The sequence below is a fragment of the Populus euphratica genome, unplaced genomic scaffold (assembly GCF_000495115.2).
Source record: "Populus euphratica unplaced genomic scaffold, PopEup_1.0 scaffold1150.1, whole genome shotgun sequence".
Classification (NCBI taxonomy): Eukaryota; Viridiplantae; Streptophyta; class Magnoliopsida; order Malpighiales; family Salicaceae; genus Populus; species Populus euphratica.
Window position 1 is genome coordinate 17,970 of NW_011501001.1, and position 14,657 is coordinate 32,626.

Consider the following 14,657-nt stretch of genomic DNA (forward strand, 5'->3'; position numbering starts at 1 on the left):
CCTGTATTTAAAATGAATATTTACCACAAATTAAAGGTATCTTGTATTATTAGATATATTATTATAAAACATGCTTTAGTTAAGGAGTTATTGATACTTCAAGTGCAAAATGATGATATAAAACCTTGATAAAAATGCACTTTTAAGTACTAATCAAAGAACAAACCAACAGTGTTATCAGTAGTTAATCTTGAAACAGAAATAAGATTAATATTAAATGATGGAATATAAAGAGCATTGTGTAAAGTGATGTTAGGAGAGAATTTAATCGTCTTTGTAAAAACAGTAGGCATATTTTGACCATTTGGCATATGAACTTTGGATTGAATTTTAGGCAGACCACTGGACTCGAAAAGAAGGGGGCTACAAATCATGTGATTTGTTACTCCTTTATCAAGAATCCAAGTAAAACTATTCTGAGGTGAAGAAATGGTATGACATGAAAATGATATACCTGATGCAGATACTTCTTTAGTAGTGTTATTTAGCTTTGAGTTAGAAATGTTATTTACAAGAATGAGTAGATTCTGTATTTGCTTTTGAGAGAAAACAATGTTAGGAGCGTCAAAATGTTGCTCCAAGACAGCAGTATTCTATACAGTGGGTAGCCTTTGATAATTTTTATTGGCATGTGACGTGATAGCAAATCTTTTCCCTTTTTGGTCCCTTCCATCTAGGAGGATATCCAATGATCTGAAAATATTTATCAACAAGATGTCCTGGATATCCATAGTGGGAGCAAGTTGCCTCAATTTTTCCTTTTTGTTTAGCAAAACATGTAGCATATATTTAACCTGATCTGGGGTTTGGATTATGGTATTGTTTAGTAACCATTGCTTGTGAGTCAATGGAATCCCTAACATATTCATCAGGGACCTTTGACTCTCTTCTTGAAGAAGCAAAAAAAAAACTTTCCTTATAGATGGCAGAGTTTGGAATAATAATTGTCTTTATAAAGTCCTACTAGAAATTTTATAACATAATCTGATTGTTGTCGATCTATTAAATGTTTTAAAATGTTGCAAGAGTATGATGAATCAAGATTTCTACATTTGTAGTTTGGTATTGGACGATAACTGATGTATTCATCCCATAGAGCCTTGAATTTTTTGAAATAGTCTGTGACAGGTTTTGAGTTCTGAGAAATAGAACTTAAAGATTTCTCCAAACTGAAGACTCTTAATCCATCACTTCTCAGGTATCTAACTCTCAATTCTTCCCAAATCTCGAAGGCTATCGTGAAGTAAAGAAGGCTGATGCGAATATCTTTGGCAATGGAATTCATCAGCCATGACAAGACCAGATTATTTGATCTTAACCATACTACATGAAGTGATTGATTGTTGGTGATTGGTTAAATCAAAGAACCATCAATAAAGGTAATCTTGTTTTTCACTGATAAAGTAATTGTCATGGACCTACTTCATGCAATGTAATTTTCACTAGTGAAAATTTCAAAGACCAGAAGTGCACCAAGGTTATCAAAAGGGTGCAAGTAGTAGCAGCTAGAAGAATTATTAGATAAATTCACAATAGTGGTATTGAATGAATCATTCTGTGTTATAGAAGCATTTCCTTCAAGATGATCAGAAATTTTGAAGTTTTGAAAGGATCAAGCAGATGATGGAGAAAAGATTTTAAACCACAAAAGAACTTGAATCTTTTTGTTGATGATGAAGGAGAGGTTTGAAACAAAAAAAATCTTGAATTTTTAGCAATTATGCTCTAATACCATGTAGAAATCCCACGTATGGAATATGAAATATGCAGAAGAAGTGAAAAGAGAAGAAAGAATGAATTATTGGAAATGAAGAGAAGAATTCTTTACGTCTGAATAATGTACATGTAGCGTTTTCTTTTCTTATTTTCTTACTTGAATCAGAGTTCATGAATACAAATATATACACATTCTAACTAACTTTCTCAACTAACTAACAGCTTTCAACTAACTTAAAAGTTATACCTAACTTTATAATTGTATTTACAGATATATGAAGATTTTAGAATAAGAATAGAATGGCTAGTCTCTAGTCTACTGTGGGCGTTGGTTCTTCTGTAAACTGCTTGGTTTTCTCTGATTTCTTGTTGTGTCCTTTATGTATATTGATATACTGTTATAGATTCTAATAAAATGCCTGAAAATATAAAACAAGGCTGAAACTATGAAGCACATTTAGCACCTTCTGATTGATAAGCATTTCATATGGAAAACATGGGTGCATACTATCTTGCTTCATAAAAGATGGAATTGGCAAATCAACATCCCCTTCAATCCATCTTGGTCCTGAAGGAAGATCCTTTAAAACCAAGCATAGTGTCAATGATTGTTTCTTTCATATATTGGCAATGGATTCTCAACATTCCTCCAAGATATTATTGGCTCCCAGAAGGCAAAAGAATAATTGATATTCTCCCCTATAGACTTTTTTCCTCCACAAGACTCACTTGGACTACAAGAGTCTCTAACATCATTGTTGGGGATCAATAGCACTTCTCGGGCAGTAACCCCAACCTATAGGCAATATGAAACTCCATCAGCTTCCAACAATGACCCTACATGGAAGATCACTATATATGAAAAAGACATCCGTCAAGAACCTTCACCATAGGCTCTGCACTGGAGCTTTTTCGCAACTCAAGACCTTTGAACCCCATGCATGAAATCTTATAAATTAAAGGTCACATTCCCCAACATTCATTCATCATATGGCTTGCTTCACTTGGATGACTACGTACCATGGACAGATTATACACTATCTACATCCTATGTGGTTTGCATGAATCTTACAGCCACTTGTTCTTCCAGTGCTTCTACTTTAGCATAATATGGGGAACCGTCTACAACAAATCAAATATACAAAGGCCAACCAATACTTGGGATCTTCTCATCACTTGGGCAGCCTCTACTTACCAAAAAGGGAAGGACATCAACCACTTAATAGATGTCTCCTCTTATCAACCATGGTTTACCTTTTATGGTAAGAAACAAATAATCGCATATTTAGCAACCACTTCCAACCTCCTCAAACCACCAACGATAACATATACCAACTTATAAAAACACACCTTATGAATATGGAACACAAATGCACCATCCCAGACATTAGTTATCTTTTAAAAGGTTTCTAGTTGTCGGGGTTTCGAGTTGTTGTGGTTTCTCATTGCGGTTCTTGTTTGCCTCCTATTATCTCTTCTCTTATCTCTTATGTTGAGATGGTTCAAGTGAATATTTTCATGTGAAGGTTGTTAGATATTCCAATCTTAGAAGCCTCCCTCTTATTATTTTTTTATCTTGTATTGGTTCCTTTTCTATTTCCCTCCCCTTGTATTGCCGAGAGGTATGCCTCTTATTCTCCAATATATTTTTGGATCAATTAATCTTAATATTTTCATAATAAAAAATTATTTCCTTTACATTTATGTTTCTTATTATATCCCTCCATATCCTTTATTAAATTATAACTATCATCAATAATTTGATTTTGAATATAGCTTATTTATTTTGAACTCTAAGACACAACATTACACATTTTCTAAGTGAAAGAAGTCTGATTCTGCCCCTAACACAACTAAGTTTTCTTGTTTTTTCAATTTATTGAATCTGCAAACAATGACCTTTCCTCATATATTTATCTATATTTGGAGTTCTAAAACTTCAAATTAAGCAAAGTCAAATAAATTCATTGGAAAGATAACATCCCTGACTATAACTTCTATGAAAGACCCTTCCCTAAATTTTATCATCTTTAAGCCCGAATCCTTTCTAAAATCAAGGTGATAAATCTGTCTAGTTTTCATCAACAACTTTTAGATTAACTTTTTATTATCCCTATTTTCCTTTTTCTCTCTATACACCCATTCCTATGTTTTTTCTACATTTCACAACTTCTTCTAAGCCCATAAGCTATACTTATGGTTAATAATTTCATTTCCACCTCACGTAACATATGCATTTGACTTAAATAAGTTTCCTATTATCAACTTTTCATGCATTTTCCTATTACTAAGCTTCCTGCTACAACTAATCTATACATCATTATCATATAACATGCCAAAAATTTTCCTCCCTCCTCTCAATCTATTCTTGGCTGAACTTGGCCTAAAAGGATTAAGGGTCCCTTTTGATTTTATTTACTCATTGTTCACATCATAACACATAACAAGGTTTATCAAGTACAAATTTAGAATTTCTTTTCCTTCCATTCAACCATCACATGGTTGGCCACTCATGTCCCTTGGTCATTAATTTTTCTTCGGTAATTTTGCACGATTTTCATGCTCAAAACAACTAATAATAGTTTCATTAGTTTCATTCTAACAAATTCTGCAATTCTTTTCATTTTCACTCAAAAACTCTAATTTATAAAATCTGAAATTGGTACATAATTTATAATCAAATTTCAAATTGGTTTTCACAATTAAATCTAGGGTCCTTACCTTGAGGAAATTTTGATTTCAACTCAAATTTAGTTGAAGATTTTTAGCTTCTCCTTCCTTGCATGCAGTTGGTCATCTCCTCCTTTTTTCCTTACAATTGCTTCACTTGATTCCTTGATTCCTTGTTAATTTCTTTGTCAATGAGTGTTCTCTCTACTTAGTAGTTTAACATTTGTATAGTCCTAAAACTTTTGATGTTTTCCCTCAATTTTGGTGGAAAAAAAAATCTTAAATCTCCCTTCTCCTTACCTTGTGCAACCGACCACATGAAGGAGAGAATGGGGTATTTATAGTCCCATTGTCTTTTAATTATACTTTGGCTCATTCTTTCCTCTTTTTTATAATTTGATCATAACTCTTTTCTTTTTAAAAAAAAACCCTTTAGCAATTTAATTTATTTGGATTTTTTTAGAGTTATATTCTCTGGTTTTACATGGGAAATTCATATCAAAAAAATTTTTGATCCCCAATTTATTTAATTTGTACATTGATCTTATTTTCCTTTTTCTATCTTTATTATTTTCAATTTATGTAAAAGTTTATTCTAGGGTTTACATCTCAAGTTTAAGAATCACTTACACAACCATCACGTAAGCATTTCCATAAACATAGGTGATCTCTCCATGTGAAATTTTTATGTAGGTTAGTTCATTATATATGTCTTATAACAGGTATTTATATGTTAGTTCTAAGTATTTTTTATATATCAGCTTATGAGAACAATTGTTTTTTTTTCCATAAAGAAAAGAACAAAATATGTATTAGTCTTTACAGCTCTAGTGAATATCCAATATTTAAGAAAGTTTCGACTAAAAATATTTTAGTAACAATGTTTTAATGCAATAAGAATCTTATAGTTATAACATTTTTATAATTTTCTTTGCAAAGTATTTTTATGACATGAACTTTATTTATACTCTATATTCATTAATCTAATATTATATGAATATAATAACGGATGCCAAGAAGAACAAAAGGCTAATTTATATAACCAACCATATAATCATATATAACCAACCAATTAACTATAAAATATATTAAACTAATATTATAATATCTGAATCTTGTTGTTTTAATGAAATGGAGAAACTAAAAAGTTATTTTCTCTTAATGACATTTAAAAAAAAAATCATTACATATGCATTGCATGGTATGATCAAGTCCTTCAAGAATGTTACAAGAAAATTGTGGAAGTAGTGTTTACCTTGTTGGATACGAGGAAAGGAAGATTGGGAGGTTCTTGGTGTGGTAAAGAAGATGAGAAATGCAGAAAAAGGGTAATGGTGAAGATAGTAATGGACGTGTAAACGGGGAGAAGGGAAGTTTTCAGGATCAAATAAATGGGCATAGTAGACTCAGATTGAAATTACATTCACCGCCACTAATTTCTCTCGTTTTTCATTTCTCTAATTTCTGTTTTCTCTTCTGCCTATCGTCACATTATGAAGCTTTTCCTTTTTACTTTTAAATAAATTAATTTTTAAGCATTGCACTTGCAATTGCCGTATTCTTTAATCTCTATTTAATACTGATTAGTTTTTCAAAATAAAAAAATAATAGTATTAGTTTGGTTTATCTTCCAAATAATTACAAAGACATAAGAATAGTTGCTTAGTGAGTTTTTCAACTTTTGAAAACATGGAATGGAAAACAGCAAAATTTTAAAAAAAATAAAATTATGTAGAGATCTTTGTTTTAGAAAATTATTGTTTAAAACAATTACTGCAAGTTTTAAATTTATAACAATCACAACAGAGCCTTCAATCTTTTAATCGACCCTACCTCCCTCGTTAATTTGTAAAACAGAGTTGTACACTGTTCATAGAGACGAGGAATGACCAGGAACAGGCGGCACCAAACAATAAAAAGAGAGGGCTGGGGGCCACTACGCCATCAGTCCATGCAGCGGTTCGAAGGCCAAAAACAATTAAGCCAACGCATATCCTTAATACAAGGAAATTCACAATGGATCCCACAGACATTTGGAAGCTCTAGGACTTAGCGTACCAAGTACAGAAAGGCACCAAATCCTTCACGAAATCGAAAGCTACTTCCTAGTTAACTTAAGCTCTCTATAATGCACGCATTGCAATTTGCTAAGACGGGCTCTCGGCAAGTACACGCTGGAAATTCTTCAACCTTCCATTTTGCCCCCCATACAAAGGCTGCCTGTGAAAAATCCTGAAATTCAATCCTCGGTCTACCACCAATTTTTGAAAAAAAAAAAGAAGAGAAAACACAAAGAAAGGAAAAAGGAAATAAACCCAAAAGTGTCCTTTAGGAAAATAGAAACACTATAAACATAAATTTTTAAAAGCTTTTTGCTTTTTCTCCAGCTTGGATGAGGGTACAAATTAGTTTAAATCTAACAGAACCGGATACCTCTTCATATGTTGTGACTGTAAATTGTATAGATTAACAACAAAATACCTGCTTTGAGCTTGCCATTGCAGATGATACTGCAACAACTCATGATATCACCATGTGAACCTTTCCATCTGCTATCATCACTTTGTTCTCATCATGCAGCTTCTGAAATATTATAAAGAGAACCGTTTCTTTACAATTTATCCTTTCTATAACAGAGGGAAGAAACATACCGTGTATAGTGATATGCACGCACCTAAAAGTAATTCCAAACTCGAAAAGGAATTTCCCGTTAAAAAAAAGTGAAAAAAGGCCCTCAATTCTGTAGAGTAATAGAATGCAAAAATTCCTGTATGATAATCCCTCCCAGTGAATACAGAAGATCAATTTACCTGTAATAGAAGCATTATCTCGTCCCTGGAGTAGTGAACACCTCCTGTGTTGACAACCTTCTCTAGGTCATCAATGGTTATGCTATCCATGTAACGCATATGCTCCCGGAATGCCGAATTAAATGCTTCAATTCTGAAACTCAGCAGGGGCCAAAATACATAATCACCATTGTAAAAGAATTCTGGAGCAGAATAGTAAACCAGAAGGAAGAAACTAAGATCATAGCTATTAGCTGCTAGTATCAAACCTTTCTAGAGACAACTCAGCAGTAGCTTGCTCTGCTGGAGGATGGTCATCTACTTCCATGGCATCTGTTGTTGAACTGAACAGAAGGGGAAAAAAAAAGTAAACTGCAGAACTAGTGCAAACCTCAGGAAAAATATGCATGCTACCAGAAGAATATGTTCCCACATTTAATTTCATTTCATTAAGAGCAATTCAGCAATCCTGCGCCCCAACAAATCCCAGGAAAAGAAACCCTCATCTAATACAGCTGCCAGCTAGCCCAAACACATTCATTGTAAGAAGAGCACATCGCAACAACTTCTTATTTAATTAATTGATGCCCACAAAGTTCAGCATAAGGGAACTTGACGCAGTTATTTATTAAGATGCAGCATCAGATCCGAGTTATGTAAGCACAACTACAATAGTTTTGAAGTTCTAGTTAGATCCAAATGTCTGTCTACAACCAATATTTTGAAATATGCTGAAATTGACCAACGTGCTGTCAACTACCTCATTTAGGTGTTTTTAGCAACATTTTGGAATACTTGTGAAGCATGAGCACTTAGGTTTTTAATAACAAGTCATTATCCAAAAAATATTAAAAAAATTCCCATGCAGCACATGCACAAGCATCCATAAATAAAAGATTAATAGGTCAACACTATGATATGCAACTGAATATTGTATGCTCATGGTTTTTACATTCCAATCACGAGTGAAAAAAATTAATGAAAGAGGCATGGTGATATGGTCCATTATATATACCAAGAAAGATAGCGAGTCATTCCTAGGACACTGGAAATGGTGACCAAAAAACAGAGTTTCAGGAAGAATGTTTAAGCAATGTCTACCCACCCATCCCTATCAGCAGTAGTATGGTCATCTGCATCATTTCTATGAGAATGACACTCAGCACTGCGCTTTCTCTCCAACTCTTTCTCTCTTTCTTGTTCACGCTCCTCCATCTCAGTAAGTTCTTTATGATAAATAGCAAAATTTAGAACTTTTAGGGCAGCCTCAACATCAGATTTGGAAACCTGCAGGAGCAAAAATCATATACAACGTGCAAAGAAATCATAAATACGAACCCTATAGAAAATGACCTGTACACTGATAGCACTGAAAACTGAAAGTAAAACAGCACAAGTCTCATAACATGCCTAAAGTGATAGAAACTAATACCTTTCTGCTCAATTTTAATTTAGCATGAGCAGTGGAGAGTCGTATTACAGTTTCTAAGGTTCTAGCAGTGATTGGAAGTGTTCCGCCCGTCTACAAAAAACAAGCAACCTGTCAGATGATGAAAAGAATGAGAACAGCATCAATTATATCCAAACCTAGCTAAGACCAACCTTTGCAGTTGAACTGGCACTTCGGAGCTCAGCATATGCTGTTGCAATGTGTTCAGATGCCTGTGGACATAAGGGTGAGCATTAGCTTGAAAACAGCCACTTTGCATTTAAGTGGGTTGGGAGGTGAGGAACACAGGTTCCCCCAATGAAAAATGTTATTTTTCAGTTTTAAACTGTAGAATCAGACATGGAAGATTGGCAATTTACAGAAGGGGATGAAAAACTCGTAAGACAATATGAGAAGCATAGTGACCTCATCTGTCAGCTCAGGCTGAATCCTATGCTTTGCATAATGGATATACTTTTTGAGAAACTTGATTGTAAGTGTATCACGCTTCCGACCCCTTTCTGTTTTCCTGCCATGCAGCATCCGGTTATACTTGACAAAGACAGATGAGTCGGCATCAGCATTGTCTTCTCTTCCATCAACTGCTGCCTCACCTATATTTGCAAGTTTGCCCTGATGAGCATTTGTGAAAGTAGCCTTTATTAAATGAAAAGGATTTATCACATACCACCATCAGTTGCAGAACGGTAACGATGCATACGCAAGACATGCTCTGAAATGTGACGATCAATGTCTGGATCCATTTGATCCAAAACTATAAATAATAAATCAAAACGAGACAGCAAAGAGTCTGGAAGTCCAATATTCTTTGTTGGTGTAATTGAACGATCATACTACACATCCATTCAGAAAATAGAAAAAAGCTAAGGTAAGCAATTTGAACACAAGAATAGAATGATGTAACAACTTGCAGTAAAAATGTCTAAATGATTGGCAAATATTTCACTTACAGTTCCATATATGGGATTTGCAGCAGCCACCACACTACATCGAGCATTCAGAGATGCATGGATACCAGCTTTGGCAATTGTAACAGTCTGCTGCTCCATAACTTCATGTATAGCAACACGATCCTGATCATTCATCTTGTCAAATTCATCAATACAAACAACACCTCTATCAGCAAGAACCATTGCTCCAGCTTCAAGCCTCCTTTCTCCTGGTAAAAGTCAAAACAAATTATAACCCGGATTAAAAGGTATAAAACTACCAGATAATGCTAAAGTGCCTAAACCATGGTTCATCACCTGTTTCTTGATCAGAAGTAACAGCAGCTGTCAGACCTACACCAGAAGATCCACGACCTGTTGTTGATATGGCCAAGGGAGCAATATTCATGATTGCTCTTAAAAGTTGAGATTTGGCAACAGATGGATCACCAACCATCATCATGTTAATGTCACTATAAGAACGAGAGGATCAGTTAAACTCAAAAGGCAATCTTGGCACGTGAAACTGCTCTAAATAAAACAGAACGCAGAAAAGGAATCTGATCTCTTGTAAACAAGTGCACGTAACCGGAGTACTGTTTTATCCTTTATTGATAAGAAACATTAAAAGGCCAACCAGAGAAAACGTTATCACTTACCCTCGCAAATGGGTGCCATTCTTTAAGTTCTTTTCCACTCCACCAAGCATCAACAAAACCACTGCTTTCTTTATCCAAGAATGGCCATATATTGAAGGTGCAAGTGAATTACCAAGCAGGTCAAATGCATCATCCCTTTCAGCTATCTTTTTAATGTTCTTTAAATCTTCTGGACTGTAAATCGGTGCATTTGCCTCTTTGTTGAGCAGAGAAACATTATTAGCTATAAGCACAGTCCTATACATCAAAATCACTTTGTCAAGCTTCAAACCAGAAAACAGCATTCCATGAAGAGGAAAAGGAAAATCATTGTACGGGATGATGCATATAGTTCAGAGGTTGGTGCTACCTGAACACTCCATTCACACTGCCCTTGCTCTTCCCGGGAAGTGCTTTATAAATTCCCACAATAGCCACTCGATCACCAGGCTTACAGCAGTCAACCAAATCATCCTCAACTATGACATCCACAGTGCGTGGAAGCTGACCAGGAGCAGAGTTCTCAGGGACTTCTTGCATTGACAAGGTTTGATGATCCTTGTAGTTGCACAATCCATACTCAGTAACCAATAAGTGGCCGTTCTCATCCTGAAGAAAATAAATTTCTATGAAAAAACTTCCTTTGACAATGGCAAAGAATAGAGAAGTCAAGGACCTGACAATACCCTTGTAGGATACACTGAGCCTGTGGGCAAACCAACATTAGACGTTATGTCCCGATATTCACGAGTAGTTAAGCTCCCAGTCTGAGGACAGAAGTGAACACTTTTGACAACCTTTGGCCTTACAAGGGAACCTAAAATTGAAGACTAGCAGTTTAGATTGAAAATCATGCTTGTCGTCCAAGTATTGAAACAAGGCATCACATTCATATGTTAGGGCCAGTTTAGCTTACAATTGCCAATATGTTAAAATCCCATGTAGAGAAAAAATAGATTAATTATAGAGAGTGAAGCGACGGTACATTTGGTGATTATGCCTTGGACGCAAACCATGGAGCCAATGAATTCAGAAAGAAGGTCTCTAGGAGTGACACGGCGAGAAACAAAAGGACCTTCAAAACCCACAAGAACTTGCTCTTCTTCCTTCAAGTACTTTGGGTCAACGCTGCGAGCAGTGTCGGTGGCCGCCTCGCAGAATGCTTGCATATACTCACTAGGGTTCCGCAAAATCCTAAAGAAAGGATAATCGAGAAATGAAAACCTAAGTGGAAAAAAGATCTGATGTGATGAAAAAGTAAGATACCTGGGACCAAAATCCTGGAAAGAGTGGAGATCGGAGATATTGATGATGAGACGGCGTCTCTTGTGATTGATCATGGCTTTGATCTCATCTTTGTATATGTTTTGATCTAAGAAATCCAAAAAAGCTCGCTTGTGACTGCTCCTGTCTTCCATATTCACAACCACCCCTTCTTGATTTTACTGCTTCTGTTCTCCTCTCTTCTCTTCTCTTCTCTTTTAGGCTTAGGCTTAGGCTTCCCCAGATGAAAAGGGGAAAATGAATGTGGACTCCTTTTGTTTTCGCGCCCTAGCCTTGCCTTGCCTTACCCTCCTCTGATTTTGGCGGGAATGATGTAGTGGGTTGCCCTTCCTTTGGCGGGAAGGGGAAAAAAACTGCAGGAATGACATGTAGTTTGTGGGCTCGGGACCATTCCCTCCCACGTGGGCGTTACGCGCAGAAAAAAAAATAACGTAAAAAATCAATCCAAAAAAATAAAAAGTAATTTTATTTTTATTGTATATTCATAAGCCCATCTTTTATTTGTTATTTTTATGTAATAGGGACATAAGAATTGAAAAAAGTTGTTAATACTCAAATTATATGAGAAATATAAAAAAATTTAACAACATTTTTAATATCACCTTAAGCTTTTTTTCTCATGATACATCTTAGTGAAATATTAAAATAATAAACATAAATTATTAAAAAAAAAACATAGAAAAATACTGCTGCATGGACTATAGATTTTGGGCCACGCATAAACCCCAAGAAAATAGAAAAGTTATTATATGTTGGGTTTATTTAGCTTTTTTAAAGATAACAAGTGACATATTATTTGTTTTTTTATTTTAAAAAAATATTTATTGTAGGTGGTCAAAAAATCAAACTTGGGTTCCTTGAATCTAAAAAACTATTTTTAGCTTATTTTCATTTAGAAACACTTGCAACCTTGATAAACCAATTTATTAATTTTAAAAATCATAAAATTAGTCCAACAACACAAAACCAAGCCAAGAAAAAAATTATTTCTAAACCTCAATCTACTTTTTTCTTATAAGATAAAAAATAAAAAATATTTAAATAAATTATTTTTTATTAAATGAAATTTGACAACACCAATATTAACTCTTAAATCCAGTAGAATCTCTAAAAGTAGCATATTGTGAAATTTTGTATCCAAACTCAATTAAAAAATATAATTCTCAATCAATTTAATTTTGAAAAATGAGATTGATAGAAAAATATTAATTAAAAATTTTGTTAAAATAACGAGGATAAAAATTGATAGAAAAAACCCAAGAAGGATGTAATTTAATGAAAAAGATGATAAACAAAATCATAAATAAATAATTATAAATAAAAAAAATAAAGACCAAATTTTAAAGATTAATAATTATAAGGGTGAAATTAAAAATATCTGTAAAAACCAAGCAAACCTAAAAAAATATCTTAACAAATAGTTAAATCTTAAAAAACTCGTAACTTATAAACCGTGAATCCAATCCTTACCAAGAAGTTTATTATAAGCCAATTTTAAAATATAAAATTTTAAAACTTGTCAAAGAAAAAAAAAACTTCGAGCGGATCCAACATCAACTCAAGTTAACAAATTAACACATTCAATTCTATAACTCTGGTCATGAGATCGGAGTGACTCTATTAACCCAAAAAATCAAAGAAGCAAGTTTCTTAATCAAATAAATATTAAGAGATGAAATGGAGAAAAAAACCAATAAAAAACCAATGTAGAAAAACAGCAATTAAAAGAATTAAGTCTAGATTCAACATGAAAATTAAATTAAATTAAATGTCTAGGGATGAAATTGTTAAAAACAAATCTATTAAGAAAATGATTAAAAATTAAAAGAATTATAACCAAATTTGATATACAAAATAAATGAAAATAAATATATAGGGATGGAATTGGACAAAAAAACCAAATAAACTAGGAAAAAAATTCAAACAAAAACAAATAACAAATAAAAAAATAAGGACCATATTTAAAAACAAATTAAAAATTTTAAACGACCAATGATGAAATTAAAAATAAAATTTAATAAAAAATAATAAAAGTAAATAAAACAGTTGCAAATAAGAGAAGAATGATTGAACAAAAGAAGAAAAAATCGAAAGGATTGTATAATTTTTTGCATGGCTAGAATGCAATCCAAAGAAGAAAGAGAAGAAAGATAAAAATGAAAGAAAAAGAAAGCATTTTTGAGTCAAAATCACGTCAATCTATCATACACACATTATCTAGAAAGAAAAAAGATACTGAAACAAATCAAATAATATAGCAAAATCAAGATTATAACCACAAGATTTACTTGCAAAAAGGTGATGAAGAGACCAACACACTAATACATGCAAGGTCCACTTCAATATCTTTTTTAATTTTTAAATATTTTATATAAAATTGATAACAAGAATAACAAATAAAGCATGATAAAATTATAATCAAGTTCCTAAAGCTAGGGTTAAAAATTTTAAATGGTGAGGGTAATGTAATAATTCTATTTTTTTATCAAGTATAAAAATATAAATATATTCTTGTGCATATGACATTGGATTATTTTATATAAAATTTGTAATTTTATTATGCATTAAAAAAATATAATTACCAAAATAACCTAGTATAATTCTTATAATGCATTTATGTCATATTGAAAATACCACTAACCTCGTATATTTCTCAAAATGCATTTATGTCATATTGAAAATACTATCTTACCGTTGAAACCAAAGCTAAAAATAAAATAGACCAGTGACACTGTGATTACAATATTATAATAAACAGTAATTTGTGAGATAGTAATAACAATATTATAATGAATAGTAATTTTTGTATTGGATTAAAATAGCTTTCTAATTTGATATATAAAACAAAAAATAGTTTAAAATTTACTATCTTTTAAAGATTATTTAATGGTAAAATAAATTTACTAGGGAAAAAATCAACTTTTAAAGTTTTAAGTTATATACCCACGCTAAAAAATTAATGATGATTTTCTTGGTTAAAAAAAAACAATGTATTAAATTTGTACACTTAACCAGTAACTTAACGATGAAATAACTATGAAACAATAACAAGGGAAAAAAAAAAAAAAGGAACCAGGGGTTGAAGATGAGCGCGGGCACACTCTTAGGCCTTGTCCAGTTGCACCTAGACTGGGGTCCAGACTCGCTTAGTTTTTATAGTAAAAGTTCCAACAACGGAAAA

At 33.0% G+C, this 14,657-nt stretch overlaps 1 protein-coding gene across 2 annotated transcripts; it reads right to left on the minus strand.

Annotated features, from left to right (window-relative positions):
• Nucleotides 1-6,201: 6,201 nt before the first annotated feature.
• MCM3 (Minichromosome maintenance (MCM2/3/5) family protein) lies at nt 6,202-11,766 on the minus strand. Of its 2 annotated transcripts, none has more exons than XM_011014543.1 (16): nt 11,459-11,766; nt 11,178-11,386; nt 10,879-11,009; nt 10,563-10,801; nt 10,214-10,450; nt 9,873-10,027; nt 9,576-9,784; nt 9,293-9,458; nt 9,031-9,218; nt 8,778-8,837; nt 8,608-8,697; nt 8,281-8,462; nt 7,445-7,519; nt 7,197-7,329; nt 6,868-6,969; nt 6,202-6,637 (listed from the first exon to the last, which is right to left on the minus strand). In XM_011014543.1, exons 1-15 carry the CDS (start codon nt 11,608-11,610, stop codon nt 6,907-6,909), a joined length of 2,289 nt encoding a protein of 762 aa, XP_011012845.1. In that variant the 5' UTR covers nt 11,611-11,766; the 3' UTR covers nt 6,202-6,637; nt 6,868-6,906. The 2 variants fall into 2 exon arrangements, with proteins under 2 accessions (XP_011012845.1, XP_011012844.1); XM_011014542.1 differs by having other exon boundaries at nt 6,203-6,606.
• Between the last annotated feature and the right edge of the window lie 2,891 nt (nt 11,767-14,657).